The sequence below is a fragment of the Rattus norvegicus genome, chromosome 10 (genome assembly GCF_021556685.1).
Source record: "Rattus norvegicus strain SHRSP/BbbUtx chromosome 10, alternate assembly SHRSP_T2T, whole genome shotgun sequence".
Taxonomy (NCBI): domain Eukaryota; kingdom Metazoa; phylum Chordata; class Mammalia; order Rodentia; family Muridae; genus Rattus; species Rattus norvegicus.
In genome coordinates, this window is record NC_141543.1 from 68,617,530 (window position 1) to 68,635,087 (window position 17,558).

The following is a 17,558-nucleotide window of genomic DNA, read 5'->3' on the forward strand; positions in this document are numbered from 1 at the left end:
CTCCTGAGAGTTCCCCTGTGTGCCTTGGAATGGGGAGGAAGAGAGAAGAGCATTGCTTGTTAGCATAGAGCAACAGGTTGGAAACTTACCTCAGCCACTGATGGCATTTCAGTTCCCTCAAGACATAGTCTCTGTCCTGGAGTTACTTGCTGCTCTTGGGACTCGGATGTCTGGCTTAGACGTATAACACTTAACAACATCCATCCAGGCTGGGCGTTCCTGGCCTGAGGGGGCTGCCTACCAGGTATGGTTATCCTCAGGGTCTTTGAACACCCATGTCGCTTTCTTCTCCTTTTTCTTCTCTTCCTTCTTTCTCTCTCTCCTTTCTTTTTTGAGATATATTTTTGGCATTTTGCCTGCATGTATACCTGTGTGAGAGTGCCACATCCCCTGCAGTGGGAGTTACAGACAGTTGTGAGTCACCATGTGGTTGCTGGGATTTGAACTCAGGACCTCTGGAAGAGCAATCAGTGCTCTTAACCACTGAACCATCTCTCCAGCTCCCTATATCCCCTTTTCTTAACACAATGTATTATGGTAGCTAAGGGAGGGTTGCAGGTGTTGACACAGCGGGAGGGTAAACCCCTGGCCTTGTTTCCCTGAGTGACAGGAGCCTTTGAGGATAGACTGTCTCAACAGATTTCTCCTCTTTGAAAAGAAATGCTTCTAGCTACTATCTCTCCCCTCACCCCTTTTTTTATTGACTATTTAGCCATCTTTACAATAAAAACAAGCAGTAAGTAACAACTGCACAGCAAAATAAATAGCAAGCCTGTCTATTGTGTTTAATTTACAACATCTACAAAATTATTATGACCACCATTTGCATGCTATTTATGTTCTAGTTCTTTTTGATTGATGTCATTTTGTGTGGAATTTTCCATATGGTTTCATTGTCCACATCTTTGTTTGTGTAAATGGCAGCACACTCATGTGTTGAGCTAAAGCCATTGTTTCGCTAACCAGCTTTCATTCTAGTCCTTTGGGCTGTTTGCAGTTTGACTGTTGTGTGGAGTGCATCTCTGAAAAAGTGCTTGCATGAGCTTGTGAGTTTTCTTTTCCTCTTTGTTTCTTGATGTCAGCTCATTGGGCATACATTCCTGCAGATGAGTGGCTAGACCAGAGAGGATGCGAATCCCTGCCTTCCTGGAATCCCTGCCTTCCTCGAACTGGTCCCACTGCCCGAGTTTGCTATCTATTTACGTTGCTAAGTTTGGAAGTTCCACCTCCCTTGTTTGTGTCACATCTCTGAGAATCGGGATGGACAAGCTTTCTTCTCTGTAGTGTGTATGGGGGAAAGAGACCAGATGGAATGAGCTTTGGGCCAAGAACCCTGCCTCCACTCCTGTTTCCTCCATTTTCATATGACTGACAACTTGTCAAAGCCTAATGGTGTTATGGGTAAGAGAGAGTCCTGGTCAGGAGGAAATCCCAGTCAGGGAATGACATAGCTATCAAGACCCTCCTGGCTGTGAATGCCACTTAACTGAGGAGCCCTCAGCAACTCTCCTTTATGTAAGGGTTGCTCTCAGAGGGTGAGGGGTGAAAAGCCTCAGAGGAGAGCGCTTAGGAACACACTTTCCTTTCCATTTTTCCGAGGGAGGAAAGAGGTGACATGGGGAGAGAGTTGACCAGGGTCTCAGAAGGTGATGGGGACATACTGGAGTCTCCCTTTTGTAAGTTCAGAAACTCTGCCGGCCTCTGCCTTGGCTTGAGCCAGATCCTGCAGAGCTCCAAGGAAGAGAAGACACCGAGGACGAGATGATGGTGAAGGGGGCCGTTTAGACTTTGGAGTTAGACCAACTTCAGATTAAATCCAAGTTCCACTTGGGAGGTGGAGGCAGGAAGATCAAGAGTTCATGGTCATCTTTGGCCGCACAGTGAATTGAGGCAGGTATAGGCTATTTGAGATCATGACTCAAAACAAAACAAAACAAAACCAAAAACCAACCCTCCCCTAAAGAACAAAATGCAAGCCCCATCGTCTATCATCTTTGTGACATTAGAGCTTTCAGAATTCTTTTTCTTGGTCAGCAAAATAAAAATCATGATTCTATGTCAGAAGATTACATTAGAAAATCCAGATTATCTGGGTATGGTGTACATGTGTGTAGTTTCAGCACCCATGCAGGCAAAGACAAGGTGATCACAGCAAGGCAAACCTGGTCTATGTAGTGAATTCTAGGCCAGCCTGGGCTACATGGCAAGACCCTGTCTCAGAAGAAAAAATAATAAAAAAATAAGTTAGGCTGAGGAGATGGCTCCTTAGGTAAAGGCAGTACAAGCAAAAGAACTGAGTTTGGATCCTAAGCACTCAGATGAAAATGCCCTGGTGTGGCAATGTGTACCTATAACCCACTACTGGAGAGTGGAGACACAAGGAGGGGGCTGGGAGCCCTGGATCCACTGACAGACTCTGCCTCAAACATTTTTATTTTATTTTATTATTTTTTATTTTTTTTTTAAAGATTTATTTATTATATATAAGTACACTGCAGCTGTCTTCAGACACAACAGAAGAGGGCATCAGATCTCATTATGGATGGTTGTGAGCCACCGTGGTTGCTGGGAATTGAACTCAGGACCTCTGGAAGAACAGTTTAACCACTCTTAACCACTGAGCCATCTCTCCAGCCCTGCCTCAAACATTTTTAAATGGAAGGGCTGGTGAGTTGACTCAGTGGCTCAGTCCATGCTCTCCAGCCTGACAGCCCGAGGTAACTCTGCAGGACTCACGTGGTTGAAGAGAACCGAGTCTGCCAGTTGTCCTCTTATGATACATGCATCATGATGTGCGCACACACACGCACACACACTCACATACTCATATAAATGTAATAAAATTAAAAGAAATCAGGTGGAGACGTGATTGAGAAAGGCATCTGATGTTAACCTCTGGCCTCCGTTCTTTTCTGCATAAATGAATACACCCACATCCACACACAAATAAGTGAATGGAAGAATGAATGAATGGATGAAAGGAAGAATGGGTAGATAATTAGGGAAATTTATGTTACATACTACCTTGTATGGAGTCCGTTTCAATGTAGGCATTCCTTATTCAGTAGTTAATGTTGGAAATGGCTGGAGTTTCTAGAGCAGAAATGTGTCAGTCTGGGACAAGAGTCCTTCTCCCTGGGAAGCCTTGATCCACAGCAAGTCTCTAGCTCTGGGAGAGACTTGTTCGCACATCTGGAGTCACAACCACAGAGCCACTGCTGTCAGCTCTGGGGCCACAGTTCCTTCTCTGCTCCATATTGGATAAAGATGGCCCTGCTCCCGGTCCCAAAGGGAGAGGAGAAATTCAGGCAGTCCTCTCCCAAGGTACAGGGGCAGCTTTCCCCACATGCTGTCAGAGTGATACTCCCTGGAGTAGCTGGTGCGGAGGGGTGAACCAGATGTCTAGTGACCAGTATCCTTCTGGGTCATAGGAACCTCCCCAGACAAGTAGGGAAATATAAACACGAGTCCAATGACCAAATGAGCCAATTAAATGTAAAGCCTGTAGCATATTAACTGGAGATAGTAAGGTGGAAGTGAACAGATTACATATAGGGCCAGGATGTAGCTCACAGTATGTGTGAGGCCCTGGTTTCCATCCCCAGAATTTCACAAACAAAACTAACATCTAACTACTTATTTATCATAGTCAGCAACAGGAGCAAACCAGATCTTTAGAGCTATGGAATGGAAGTAATTCTTGGTGAAAGCTCTCAGAGCAAGGGTGGATCCTGGTGCCACTGACCTGCAGATAGGAAAGCTTTGCCCTGCCAAAGACCCCCTGCCCCTTCTTGCCAGGCAACTTGGGATGCCAGCAGAGGGCAGATGTGCTGGGGTCCTGAGGCAGTTTGCTTAGCCTCCGTCCTGGAGAATCAAGGGCGTGAGTGGCTCTCCATCCCCCTCCCTGACCTCTACAGTTCTGGATCTGGAGGTGACTTTATTCACTATCTAGAGCAGTCTGGCCCCTAATTCTCCAGGCAGGCCCAGAGGGGTGAAGTAGCTTATTGGAGGACACACAGCTTCCCAGTTCAGATGCTCTCTATCCGACATCCACCTTGTCTCTGTTCTCTTCCCACAGTTTATTCCTCAGTCCTTCCGTGACTGAGTTTTGGGATCCTCCCTTCTATCCTTTCCTCTTGTCACCCACAGCATTCGATCCAGCGTCCCAGCGGGTCCTGGCCTTTAGGAAGACTCTGAGTCCCTGAGAGGCCCCGCCCCTATTTCTTCTCTTACTTGGGTACAAGCTGCCTCCAGCACCATGGCCTTTTCATCGAGATTTGCCTTCTGGGAGCAAAAGGGAAGTTGGATTTCAAAATCTTGGTTCTCTTATGTGCGCGGCATGGTGAAGCTAGAGACGGATTGGAGCATGTGTGTGCATATGGCGGGGGGCGGGTGCAGGGAGAATGGCCAGTGGCTGCGGAGCCCTTTTCTGTCTTGATGGCTTCTGTGCTGAATCACTCTCCTCCCCAAGCTCCACCTCTGGTAAGCTGAGCTGCCTTTTGTGATGCTGGTGCCTCTCCAAGTTAATCCCTCCACACCCTTCCACCGCCTGCAGCTCAGACTCTCCCCTGGGACCTTGGGGTCCTAGGGAAGGCTTAGTTCTGATGCCTGTGGAGCTCAGACTCCCTGAGTCTGGGAGATGAGGTGGGTAGAAGAAAGGAGCTTCGAGTGGGGCTTTCAGGCCAGTTGTCAGCTAGCTCCAGAGAGAGAGTAGTCCAGGCTGTGGCTGACTTGGGCATGCCTTTGTGTGTATGCACAGTCTCTGGCTGGACAATGACCCACAGAGCCAGAAGCTTCAGGGAGGGGGGAGGGCTAGGGGAGTGAGTCAGCCTGAGGCTAAATTCAGAGCTGAGCTCATACCTGAGCCCAGTGTCCCAGACACTTTGAGGGGCAACCAGCATTTCCAATGCCTCACCTTGGACAGCTGTTTGGGACCCCAGACACAGGCTACTGGAGAAAGGACAAATTTGGAGCTGGTGAGGGACTCAGAGTGAACTTAGAATCTGGGCCATATGAGAAGCCAAGCTAACAGCACTGTGTGCATTAATGAGAGTGGCTGTGCTTTGGGAATACTTAATACACTCTAACCTGTGTGCCTAGGGGCTAAGGCATGGTGTGATCTCTGTGGGGAGGGAAGGCGGGCGGCCCTTGCTGAGGAGGACACAGGTACAGACCCTGCATATGTCGTATGGACCCTCCCCTTCCCCTTCTCTGTGCAGACCCCAGCTTCTGAAGTAGGAAGGTTTCCTCTGCGAGTCTTTGCCATCTTCCCTTGCCTTGTCCACGTCAGTGAGAACTAACTGAACCCCAGACCCATGGATATGCTTCGTAGACAGGACGTAGCTTCAATACCGCAGTGATCATCAAGCTGGACCGTGTCCAGGCACTGTTAATTGGAGCTCAAAATTGACCATGGACCTTGGTTGAAAATGAACAGCCCACTTCTCTATTAGATAATTGATTCTGGATGTTGCTAAGAATATCTCCCATTAGAAGTCAAGGCTTCTTCCTGGGCGCCTGTCTTCCTACTATGCAGGAAAGAAAGGCTTGCTGAGGATGCCCTGGGGTTAGGGACAGAGCTAGTTGCCTCAGGAAGGAAGGAACATTAAGTTTCCTGGGACTGCCTGGGTCTTCTGATCCTGGGGCTCAGCTCCTTGGAGTCCATTTCCCAGCTCGACTTTGCACTGGAAGACCCTTCAGAGCATCCACATCCAAGTCCTTTCCTAGACAGTGACAGCAACTGTTGTCCCCTGACTCTGCACCTTCTGTCTGACTCAGGCTGCCAGCTCCGGCCATAGCATGAACCCCCACCCTAGCCAGGCATCTCTCTCTCCTCCACGTCTTAGCTTGGGTTTCCTTGCCCCATTTGCATGGATGGCCATTCTGTGACCCTGAGATCATGATGTGGTGGACTTCTGACAGCCCAGTGGGCTGGCTACTGAGACCACCAGCATCCTTGGGTTTCAGTTTCATATAGACTCTTAGTTCTTATAACGTCGTCTCTGGTCAGTTTCAATCTCAGGAAACTAGACATCTTGCTCAGACCCCTAGCCCCAACCCCAGCCCCGCTCTGCTTCTAGGAGCCTCTAGAGAAGGGCCCTAGATCTTTTCTCCCTGCTTTGACCTGCCAGTGACTTCTCTATCTACTCCCTCAGGTTAAAGAGGAGGACAAAAGTGTGCCAAAACCCGGCCCTCCGGGCAAAGAGGAAGGGGCTGTAAGTGTTTCCCTGAGGGGTGTGTGTGTGTGTGTGTGTGTGTGTGTGTGTGGTGGGTTGGCCTTGTCCCTTCCAGTGTTGCTGGTGTGGTTAGAGGGAATGTCAGCAACGGGGTGGAAAGTACAGTGTTTCCCTGAGGGGTGTGTGTGTGTGTGTGTGTGTGTGTGTGTGTGTGTGTGTGTGTGGTGGGTTGGCCTTGTCCCTTCCAGTGTTGCTGGTGTGGTTAGAGGGAATGTCAGCAACGGGGTGGAAAGTACAGTGCATGTACCACTACTTTGGGTACAAAAAGGGAGGAGGGAGACTAAGGTGCTTTGGGGCCTACCCTCTGTGGTCCACCCCCAACCCCTTTAGTTGATTACTTTCAGGTTTGGTTTCAAGGATGTGTGGGAGCAGGTGGTGTGGGTAAACTCTCAGGTCAGGGAGCACGGACCAAATGAAAGCTCAGCTGTTAGGATTCTGCAGCCTGCACTGGGCGGCCCAAGACAAGGACACAGAGGGATAGAGGGATTCAAGGCAGCTGCTGCTGGCACTTCCACCCCACCCCACTCCTCAGCTGCTCTGTGCACAACCTTTGTGCCATAGATACCCAATGTCCCCAGGCCCTACCACCTTAGGACAGAGACCCTGAATAAAGCTGGAGAGGGAAGGGTGAGAGGGAAGATATTTTCTGAGCAGTGTGTCTAAGAGAAGATGCAAACATTTTCAGGATAGGCAAAGTGTCCTTGCTGTCCCTACTTACTTCCTTGGATGATTGATTACCCAGGCTTGTGGCTTCCTCTGGAACTGTAAACAATCTGGGAAGGCCAAGGCTGACCTGGGATTCCTAAGGATGTGTTTGGGGGCTGGGGATTTAGCTCAGTGGTAGAGCGCTTGCCTAGCGAGCGCAAGGCCCTGGGTTCGGTCCCCAGCTCCGAAAAAAAAAAAAAAAAAAGGATGTGTTTGAGATGTGTAGAGCCACAGAGTACAGAGTAGCCCAGATTCTCTCTTTCTCTTCCTTCCTTCCTCCCTTTCTTCCTTCCTTCCTTCCTTTCTTTCTTTCTAACATGTAAAGTGCTTAGAAGAGTGTCTAGCAGGCAAAAAATACAATGTATGTGCTAGCAATTACTGTCATGCCCCCATCTTTACTTGTGGGGGTTGAGGAGGAAGTCAGGAATGGGAAGGGAAAAGGACCTGACAGTTGGAGCTATGGCCAGTTCCACAGTCCCCTGTCATGCCCCCCAATACTCTAGGCCTAAGAAGCTGAAGAAGAGCCCTCCCTCTTTACCCCTCAGTAGACCGTCCCTAGAGCAGAGCCTGGACCAAAGCCCGTGGCTCAGCTGTGCTCAGAAGAGGAGCCACCCTCTGCATGTGGCAGGTCTGTCATCTGTGAGTCTGTAAACAGGCATGGCAGCCAGCCCTTCACAGCGTGTGATCTAGAATCACGGTTGCTCAGGGGATGGAGGAGTGAGTTCTACAGCTCAGGGAGTAACAAGTCACTGTCCGGTCAGCTCCTGAATTGACCTTGCCTCCAACCACAGGCAGTATGGTTAGCTTTGCAGGAACTGCCCTGTCATTAGCCAGCGTGGCCCTCCTAGTAGCGGCTGGCCTCCCGCCTCCCCAGACAGTTCCTGGCATAGTATCAGGGAGGGAGTGGGTACCCTAGATAGAGAATGCCAACCTACACCAGGCAACTCCTGGATGCCCAGAGGCTGGTAGCCACCCAGCCCAGCTGGACCCTGCTCCCCAGGGAGCATGGTGTTGCTTAGGAATGCTTAACCCTTTGTGGGCCCGAGTTGCTTTCCTTTATCATTCCACACATGCTCTCTGGGAGGTAAGAGTCTCTAACCCACGAGAAGTTTGTAGGAGGGAACAGTCCAGCACTGAGTCTCTGCAGCTCCTAAGAGTGTAGGTGCAGGGGAGACAGTGGCTACGGACCAGAGGAGCTGGGTCGAGGGAGAAACTTGACTCAGGAGGAGTACTTTGTCAGTTTCTTCCTGCAGGACGGTCAGGCAGGGGGTCCGACTGCCTAGAGAACTGAGTGATGAGGAAGCAGGGATGGCGAAGGCAGGGAGCCCCGAGGAGACAGGCCTGGGACTGGTGATAGGAGCTGACCTCCTTACCTTCCAGCCCTACTGGCTGTGAGGTTATGGGGTGCGGGTGGATTGGGCCTTGGTTGCTACTCTGACTTAAAGACTAATTCTAAGGTGCTTATGGCCTTTGGGACCCTTTGTGTTAGTGTTTTCAGTGCCCTTCACACCCTCTGGGGGTGGCAGCAGGGTGATCTGTGAGAAAGAAGAGCCAAGGTTTTCCATGCAGTTGTTCTGTCCAGATGTCTAGACTCTAGAAGGTAGAGAGAGGAATACTAGAGGAGAGAGGGGAGTTTCTGCATCTGGGTGCTGTTTGGTGGGTGAATGGAAGATCTGTCTTGGGGCCGAGGCCACACACCCTTTCATCCTGTGTGCATGATGTGGGTAGGGGTATGAGGTTGCTACTCATGTCCACCTGTATTTATGTAACTATAGCTAGAGACCAGCTCTAAGGACAGCAGTGCCCCACCTAGGAGTCCTCAACCTGCCACCAGCCCGGTACCCTCAGAGACTTCCCAGAGAGTCAAGAGTCCCGAACCCACGCTCACTATGAATGGCCTAGAGGCTGCCCCAGCAGAGGGCCCAAATGAAGAGGCCCAAGGTCTGTCCCGGAAGCGGGTGGCGAATGCAGTGAGGAAGGTGGTCAGCAAGGTACTGCCTGGCGAGGAGCCTGGGAATGCCAAGGAGCCTCCAGGCCGAGGAGCCAAGTCCCCTGAGCATCCAGCTCGAGGCAAGAAGGGAGAAAAGGCAGCCTCTAGTCCCAAGCCCCCACCACCGCCACCACCTCCTCCTCCTCCTCCTGCTCCACCAAAGCCTGAAGCAAAGAAGGAGGCGGCCAAGGATGAGCTCTCCCTGGGCCTACGCAGTCTGATGTCTAAGGGCAGAGGCAAGGACCACAAGTCCCGCAGCAAGCAGCCTCCTGGGAAAGGGGAGAAGGCCCCCAGCCAGGAGCCAGCCCCCTCTGGAGAATCGGGCTCTCCAGACATGGTGGACTCCCCAAAGAAAGCAGGATCCCCAAGCCCAGCGCAAGAGCTTGCTGAGCCAAACTTGGCCAGCCCGAAGCTGACGCCCTCCGGAGAGCAGCAGGCCAAGTCGCCAGCCTCTGATGTGCAGCAGGAGGTACCAGAGTGTGCCACTAACCTCCTATGCCCCTCCCTACTCTTACTGGAGGGCTTAGCACCCTCATGGTGACTTCCTCACTCCTGGGGGAACCTTGCATGATCAAAGCTGGCCCAGGGTTATGTGCCCCCCATGGCAGGGGCTGCATGACTTTCGTTAACTTTGTGTCAGAGTGAGTGATGGCCTGGTCTGGCCTGGTTGCTGAGATAGGAACTGCTGACCAGCATGCCGCAGGCCTTTCCATGAGAGTCAAAGCCTGAGTCTTGGCAGAGGAGCGCAGGGTGGAAACGGGTTTCTTAAGTCAGGTGATCTAGGCTCATCTCCTCAGCCCTACCCCTGGGAGACCTCAGCAAGGTCTGTCTCCAAGGGCCTGTCTGTCCAGTGGGGAGTTATAACGTAGGTCCTAAGTACCTTCTATGGGGCTGTAAGTACTGGGAACTAGTCATTTTTCTATCTTGGAATGTTTTCTGGTATACATACAAGTAGCCACCTGCAACCACCTTGTGGGACTATGTCCAAAGCAGACCCATGAACATTCTCACTTCAGGATGATAAAAGATCAGCGTGGTTTTGCCACCAAAATAATTAAAGAAGAATCTTTTGTCTGGGGGACTCTTTGGAGTTCTGAATGGTGGCTATGCTAACTAGATATGATGCAGGTTATATGCCAAGCCTGCTCCCTGGCACCAGGTGCCAGCAATGGTAGTGACTGACAGCCACTAATGCCATCACTGCTTTCCTCAGGCCTTAACATCCACCCACTGCAGGACCCTTGGGAAACCCTGTGCGTGGGTGGCAGGTAGGCATAGTGAGCCCTTTTGTAGCTGCACTGACCCATCCTCACGGGTGTTGGCTCCTAGGCTGGTCTTGAACTAGAATCAGTTCTTTTCAAGCTCCTCCACCTTGTGCATCCTGCTGAGGTCTTGTAAGGTGTGTGTATGTGGGGGAGTTGGGGTGACATTAACTTCCACCCTGCTTCCCTGAGGTTTCCCAGCTTTCTTGTAGCTCATAGAGGAGTGAGGTGGGTGCCAGGGAACAGCCTTGGGACCTTGAAGCACTCACTGGGTGCTTCCTCTTGGTAGCCATCTTTCCTGGAAGCCGCCTTGCCCCCATTCTTCCTGTGTATTGCAGGATATAGAGGAAAGCCAGCTGCCACCCTTCCCCCACCCTCCTGGCCTGCTCTGTCTGGCCAGTGTGTTCCTGTCCATGCGGAAGAGTTGGCAGGGGCTTTCTGGCATGATGATCAGGGTAGGAGCTGAATTTCAGTTCCTTGGGGGACCTCTAAGTGGTCAGGGAGTGTCATGTGCCTGTCCTGGGCCATGGCCTCCTTCCAGCTCTCTGCACCTTCTTCTTGCACTCGGGTGGAGTTGGGGGCTGAGACTTGTCTTGACCTGGAGTTCATTTCTTGTTCATCCTGCAACAGGAACAAATGGGGTGGTGGGTGGATAACAGGGTTATTTCGAGATCACAATGGTTAGAACAGAAGGAAGAGGTAACCCCAGGCCTCACAGGTACCTACCTGTTCCTTTTTCTTATCATAGCAGAGTTTCAAAACTCAAATTGGCGCTTGGCTTGTCTCCCCGACCCTGTTCCACTTCTGCACTGGGTCCTAGTGGCTTCCTGGGCTAAGAGCTTGGCATGTGGCGCCCCCACTGTCCCCTGGGCCAGAGCTAATAGTGGTTTAACCTTTAGACAGGAGCTGACCCCGGGGTCCGGCTGAGTCCTGCAGAGGAAGCACACCAGCGACTTGAGAGGATCTTCACAGCTCCTGTAATGCCACCTCCCTGTGTACAGGGTTCCCAATCCCTGGCCCTTTCTTCCCAAAGCCGGTTGTTGGAGTGTGTGCGTGTGTGTGTGTGTGTGTGTGTGTGTGTGTGTGTGTGTGTGTGTACTCTCACAGTGGTTCTCTGGTTGAACAAAGGAAAGCTGAACTCTATGGAATATTGATACTCCAGACAGCCTAGTGCCATGTGACCACACAGAGGCCCTTCACAGCTGGGGACCCAGCTTCCTTCCCTAGCCCTGGTCTCCTGCTCTGAGGACTGACTTCTCATTGGTGTGAGGGCCTGGTGTATGACAAAGCAGGAGTCAGTTTTTCCGCATTTTGTCCAGTGTCTAGACCCATGTGAATATTAACCCTTCTTATTTCTAACAAGCAGTGTCCAAGGCTTGCCCGGCTCCCATTTCTACCAGAAAGGCTTTGGAGGTCTTTAAGTAACCAGAATGTAGTGTAAAGGTCAAGTCTGTCTCAAGGGTTGGGCAGTTAACGGGTAGCTAGGGTTGGAGCTGGCCGGAATGATACCTCTGCTCGCAATGTGGTCACTGTGCCTGCCCAGGTGTGAAACATGGTGCAGTGGGAGCTTGAAGAATGTGACTTAGATTTAGGCTGTCAGTTCCCTTGTGCTAGCTCTGAAATGTAGCCCCTGGCATGGGGAGCGACACCTCTGGGCTTGTGTTTAGAGAGGCAGACAGCATTCTCTTGGTGTCTGGTATCCATAGGGAAACTGCCACCCTGGGGGAGGGAAAAGGCAGGAGAATGGAGGTGGGAGGTAGGCCTTGGGTGTTGTGAGGTGACCTAGCCTACCAGGGGTGTGGGAGAGCAAGACTAATCCAGTGTAGACTGAATAGCCAGTCCAGGACAGACTGGCTAGAAAGAGTGTCAGATGTCAGATGCCTGTGTGCCACAGGAATGACCCACAAGAGCCTGCCTTCTATAGGGTCTGATGATAACAAGAACCTCTCCTGTCGAGGTCTGGCCTCTCTTGCCTAACCAGCAGCCCAATCCTGGGCAAGTGCTCTTGACTCCCACTCTGTATAAGGAACAGAGCACTGGCTCTGATGCCCAGGGGTGTCTTTTGGAGGGGATGTGCAGTGGTCTCTACCTGTCTTCACCTTTTTCTCTTTCTCTCTTTGCTTGCTGCTGGTAGCTGGACCCCGTGGCCGCCTCTCCTGCCCACAGCCAGGTAGGGTGCTCCTGCCCCACCCAGGAGCCCTCTGCTTTCTCCAGTGACAACCCACCACCCCCACCCTACACCTGGGCTGGCGTCTGTGCTCGGGCCTCCTGCTGGAGTGTAAGGCCTCGTTCCCTCTAGGTTCCCACTTTATATTGGGGTACCCAGGGGAGCTGAGATGGTGCAGGTGTGGCCCTTGGGGAACTTCATGGCCCCAGCTTTGCCTCTCAGCCACTGGAGCCCAGATGTTGCCACCCTGATCACTCTCTGGAGGAAAGCACTTGAAAGACCTTTCTTCCTCCCTTAGCCCCAGCCTGAAGATGAGACAGACGGTCTCTGTCTCCACCTCCTGGTCAGTGTGAGAAACTTGTTCTCAGACAGGCCATGACCCTTTGATGTCACCAGAACACAAGTTTCACTTGGTTCACACGTGATTTGGAAAAGACAAAACACTGGTGATTTAGTTTTTGCGAGTCTCTCTCTCTAACCCCGGCTCTTCTAGGACTTTTTATATAGACCAGGCTGGCCTTGAACTCAGAGCCTGCGTCTGTTTCCTGAGTGCCGGGATCAAAGGCCTGCACCAATACTTCTTGTTCAATCCTTTAAATATTAAAAGATTAAAAGCCCAGCATTTAAAATTTTTCTCACTTAGACAAACCAAGCATTGACAGCTTTGTTATGATCAACCTATTGATCTCCCTCCTTTTCAATCTAAGAAACGTGATAAAGATCACACAATATTTCTGCCTTCATGTTTCTTGCCATCTTCTGATCCCTCACCCAGGGTTAAGTGTCATAGGATGGGGTCTGTGCCTCAGTTTGGGGTCTCATGAGAAAGGGACACACCTAGGGTGAGAATCTGCATGTTGCCATCTGGGGAGAGTGTTGGAGTCAGTGTTAAGCCTGAGGGCGTCTGCTTCTGGGGTGGCCAGCCTCCCCCAAGGTGCCATGACATTGCTGACGTTTTGCAGCCATTGTATCAAGGTCCCTTTTTGGTCCCAGTTCCTCTGGTGCCACTGTTCCCTAGTTCAGGTGTTCTTATTAGAGGGTGTCAGATCTGATAGCCCCACATCTCTGCTATGAATGCCTGTTTTGATCAGTGATCTCTGACCTCTGTTATCAATGTCTATTTTGATCTCTGACCTCTGGGGCTTCCCAGTCCTTTCACTCCTACTTCTGTGCTCCCTGTCTTTGACCAGTCAGCTCTGTCTCATGCCCATGCCACCCTGTGACCGCATATGACACTAATATGCCCACTAGGCTTGTGCAGCTACAACCTTCCAAGTCCACAAAGGGGACTTGGAGGAGAAGGGCACTATGTCCTTGCCAACATAGAGCGTCTTCAGGTGAGAGCCCAGGGCCTCTATTGTTCCCTAATGCAGAATCCATCTCGGGAGAAGAGCCCTTTCTTTTGGCATAAAAGAACCCATGACTGGGGCCAGAGTTCAGGGCTGAGTCAGGATGCAGATCTCATAGGCTCCCAGGGAGGAAGGAAAGAGGCAGCTGGAGATGGAGCCCGGTGACTCGCTTCCCTGGTATCTGTTCTCCCCTGGCCACAGTGAACCCTCAAAGTTACAGTCCCTGGTCTCACTGTCTTTGTTCTCAGCGCTCCTGGCTTCCTACCCTCCTTTCCTAACCCCTCTCACACTCCCGTGTCCTGTGTCTCCTGCCTGACTTTTCCACTTGCCCATTGGCTCAACTTGAAGCCCTTTCCTCCCTTGTCTCCTCATTCTTGCTGTCCTTGTCTCTTACCTTTTAAAGCAATGTCTGTTTGTCCCTCCCTTCCCTCTGACAGGCCAAGACAGAAGAGCAGATTGCCGCTGAAGAGGCCTGGTATGAGACGGAGAAGGTGTGGCTGGTCCATAGAGATGGATTCTCCTTAGGTGAGTCTTTGAACATGGGCTACAGATGGTGAGACTTGAGTCAGAACTGGCATGAGGGAATGCCTCTGCTTCTGGTAAGGCCTGGTCGGCAGCAAGGAGAGGCTGGTGAGCCAGTGGGGAAGAAAGCAGGACGGACGAGAAGGCCTAAGTAGAGTAGTAGAACCTCCCAGGCCCAAGTCCAACTACCTCTGCTCTGCAGCCAGCCAGCTCAAGTCGGAGGAGCTCAGCCTACCCGAGGGGAAGGTGCGCGTGAAGCTAGACCAGGATGGAGCCATCCTGGATGTGGATGAAGATGACGTAGAGAAGGTTGGAAGGAGCTTCTGGCAAGGGAGGTCACAGGGAGGGCAGGCCTGTCCCCCGCGTTGGAGATGAGATCGGTGTCTTCACTGTCTGTCTTCCCAGGCTAACGCTCCCTCATGTGACCGACTAGAAGATCTGGCCTCCTTGGTGTACCTCAACGAGTCTAGCGTCCTGCATACACTGCGCCAGCGCTATGGGGCCAGCCTGCTACACACCTATGCCGGCCCTAGCCTGCTTGTCCTTAGCCCCCGAGGGGCTCCTGCTGTGTATTCAGAGAAGGTGTGCCTTCCTCTGGACCCACCCACCCACCTGCCTCATCCTACCTTTTCTGGTTCTCTACTCTTCCTCTTTATATCCACTGAGTTCATAGTTGACCCCGGTAGAGGAGTCAAAGGGTAGGGCCAGAGGGATATCCTGCAGTCTTATAGAGTTACAGACTCTATTTCCATGCATGGCCTGGCCCTCAAAATACCTGGGCATCTCTAGAGCGACATTACGGAAACATGTAAGCCCTAGAGAAGAGCAGGTGGGTCCGGCCGTAAGAGCCTCTTCCTTCCCTCTATGCCTCTCCTGTTCTAGGTGATGCACATGTTCAAGGGGTGTCGGCGGGAGGACATGGCACCCCACATCTATGCCGTAGCCCAGACTGCATATAGGGCCATGTTGATGAGTCGTCAGGACCAGTCCATCGTCCTTCTGGGCAGTAGTGGCAGTGGCAAGACCACCAGCTCTCAGCATCTGGTGCAGTATCTGGCTACCATTGCCGGCACCAGCGGGAACAAGGTGTTCTCAGGTGAGGCAGGCAGCAGGGAAAACAGACAAGAGAAGTGGGGGCGGGGGGGGGGAGAACAATCCACCAAGATGCTGCCTCTTTCCCCCTGGGTTCCTTATCCCTGAATAACTCCTCAACCCCAATCCCTGGGCAGCTGTTTCTGGGGCATTCTGGAGCCCATGCCTTGGGGATAAGCTGTTCTTGGTTTTCCTGATGTCCCCTGGGTCTGTGCTCTGCAGTGGAGAAGTGGCAGGCTCTGGCCACCCTCCTGGAAGCCTTTGGGAACAGCCCTACCATCATGAACGGCAGTGCCACCCGCTTCTCCCAGATCCTCTCCCTGGACTTTGACCAAGCTGGCCAGGTGGCTTCAGCCTCCGTCCAGGTAAGGGGCACTGCCCAGGCCTCGAAAGCAAAGATGGAGCCCTGGGTCTTACTCTCCAGCGCCTCATTGACTTGGGATTCTGATAATGAAATGAATCTCATGACACAGGCAGTGTTGGCCTGGACTGTCCCCATTCTGCCCCCCCAAGTCTCCTGTCCGACTCTTTTTCCCTCTCCACTGTATTGCTGGGAACCCCAACCTGCTCTGCCCACTCTCTGAGACCCAGGGCCTTGGGACTTCTGTAGGCGAGAGCCCACACTTGATGATAGCGTAAGGCCCAGGCACACTGACTTTTCTCTTCACACTGAATGAAATTTCTTTTTCAAAATCTATGTCTATTTGTTTACTCGTGTGTGTGTGTGTGTGTGTGTGTGTGTGTGTGTGTGTGTGTGTGTGTGTGCGCACACCGGCATGCCACAGCATGGAGGTCAGAGGGCAGCTTGCTGGAGTCAGTTATTTGCTCCCATCATGTGAGTCCCGGGGATTGAACCCAGGTTGTTAGACTTGGTGGTAAGCATTTTTGTCTGCTAAGCCATCTTGCCATCCCCCAAATGATCTGCCATAAGTGTCCATCACCCCAGGAAGGCTGGTTCTTGGGTACTGGGCATGGTAGCAGCCACCACCCCCCATTCCAGGAGCCGGGGACTTTCTTCTTTCGCATGGCTCTGGTTTCTACCTTTGCTGAACTTAGAGAGGTGAAGTGGTTGGTGGGTGAGCTCCTGGGAATAGGATGCCCTGCTGGCTGTCTGGGCTTGGAGGATTGTGGGTAGCAGGAATGTGACCCTTCTTCACTTCTGCTGTGCCATAGACCATGCTCCTGGAGAAGCTGCGTGTGGCCCGACGCCCAGCCAGCGAGGCCACTTTCAATGTCTTCTACTACTTGCTGGCCTGTGGGGACAGCACCCTCAGGTGAGATGCGATGGGTCTTGAATGGGGCTGTGGACTCCAGCCCACTGACTAAGATTGTGAACCTGGCCAGCTTCTGCCTCCTGTGTCTGTCTGTGTCCATTACCTGCTGCGTGCGGCTCCATGCTGGGCCCTAGGGATGCTGAGATTATAGAGACGCAGGTCTTGCCATTGAGGAACTACTTGGTCTGAAATCTTGGGGTCATGCCGTGTGAAGGGGACACAACTGGCACTTTGGTGTCCGGTTGTCTCCAGGTCTGGGGAGGAAGCTCACCAGGATGTAGGTGGTAAGTAGCTTGCCTGCAGTTGTGCAGTGCTGTAAGCTGAGTGGCCTGAGAGCCAAGCCTTCTTCAGTGCCCTCCAGCTGGCCCTCAGCGGCTCATTGGATAACCTCCACCATGTTCTCCCATTTATGCCTTCAGACTGGCTCCCTGCTCCAGGCCGAGCAGGTGGCTCCAGGAACCCTCTTCAGCTCCCTTTACAGCAAAGGCACAAATGTGTCCTTCACGCAGGCTCCCTGCTCCTCTCCAGGGCTCTGACTATACCCTTTCTTCTAGGGAGGTTGGTGTCCTGCTGAGGAATCCAATCCAGTTAGGAAATGTGGCAGATCTGACTGGATGACTGGGGTGATGGGCAGACAGAACAGTCTGAAAGCTGTGATTAGCTGTCATCTCTGAGAGGGATATGGCCTCGGCCTGGGGACCAAGCCTCATGCTGATGCCTCATTTGTACCCCTAGGACAGAGCTCCACCTGAACCACTTGGCAGAGAACAATGTGTTTGGAATTGTGCCATTGTCCAAGGTGAGAGCCTGCCTCCGGGACCGAGTTGGTGACTCTGTGGCTAGAAGCCTCCATTGGCAGGTGGTTCCTCAGGGGTGGTTCTAGCCTGGCCCTGCCTTCCCAGAGGGTACAGTGGTGTGGGGAATGCTGAAAGGGAAGCCCTCTGAGGTCCAGAGCCAGCAC

General features: G+C 52.1%; 1 protein-coding gene across 50 annotated transcripts in view; it reads left to right on the forward strand.

Annotated features, from left to right (window-relative positions):
* Positions 1-17,558, forward strand: part of Myo18a (myosin XVIIIa) — a 101,124-nt gene that overhangs the window by 39,749 nt on the left and 43,817 nt on the right. For 27 of the 50 annotated variants that reach the window (NM_001172137.3, NM_001415683.1, XM_087572957.1 and 24 more), the window contains 7 exon segments: positions 14,147-14,234; positions 14,434-14,540; positions 14,637-14,813; positions 15,114-15,327; positions 15,546-15,688; positions 16,497-16,597; positions 17,333-17,396. In NM_001172137.3, coding sequence (NP_001165608.2) covers positions 14,147-14,234; positions 14,434-14,540; positions 14,637-14,813; positions 15,114-15,327; positions 15,546-15,688; positions 16,497-16,597; positions 17,333-17,396 — 894 coding nt within the window. 50 annotated transcript variants of the gene reach the window in all.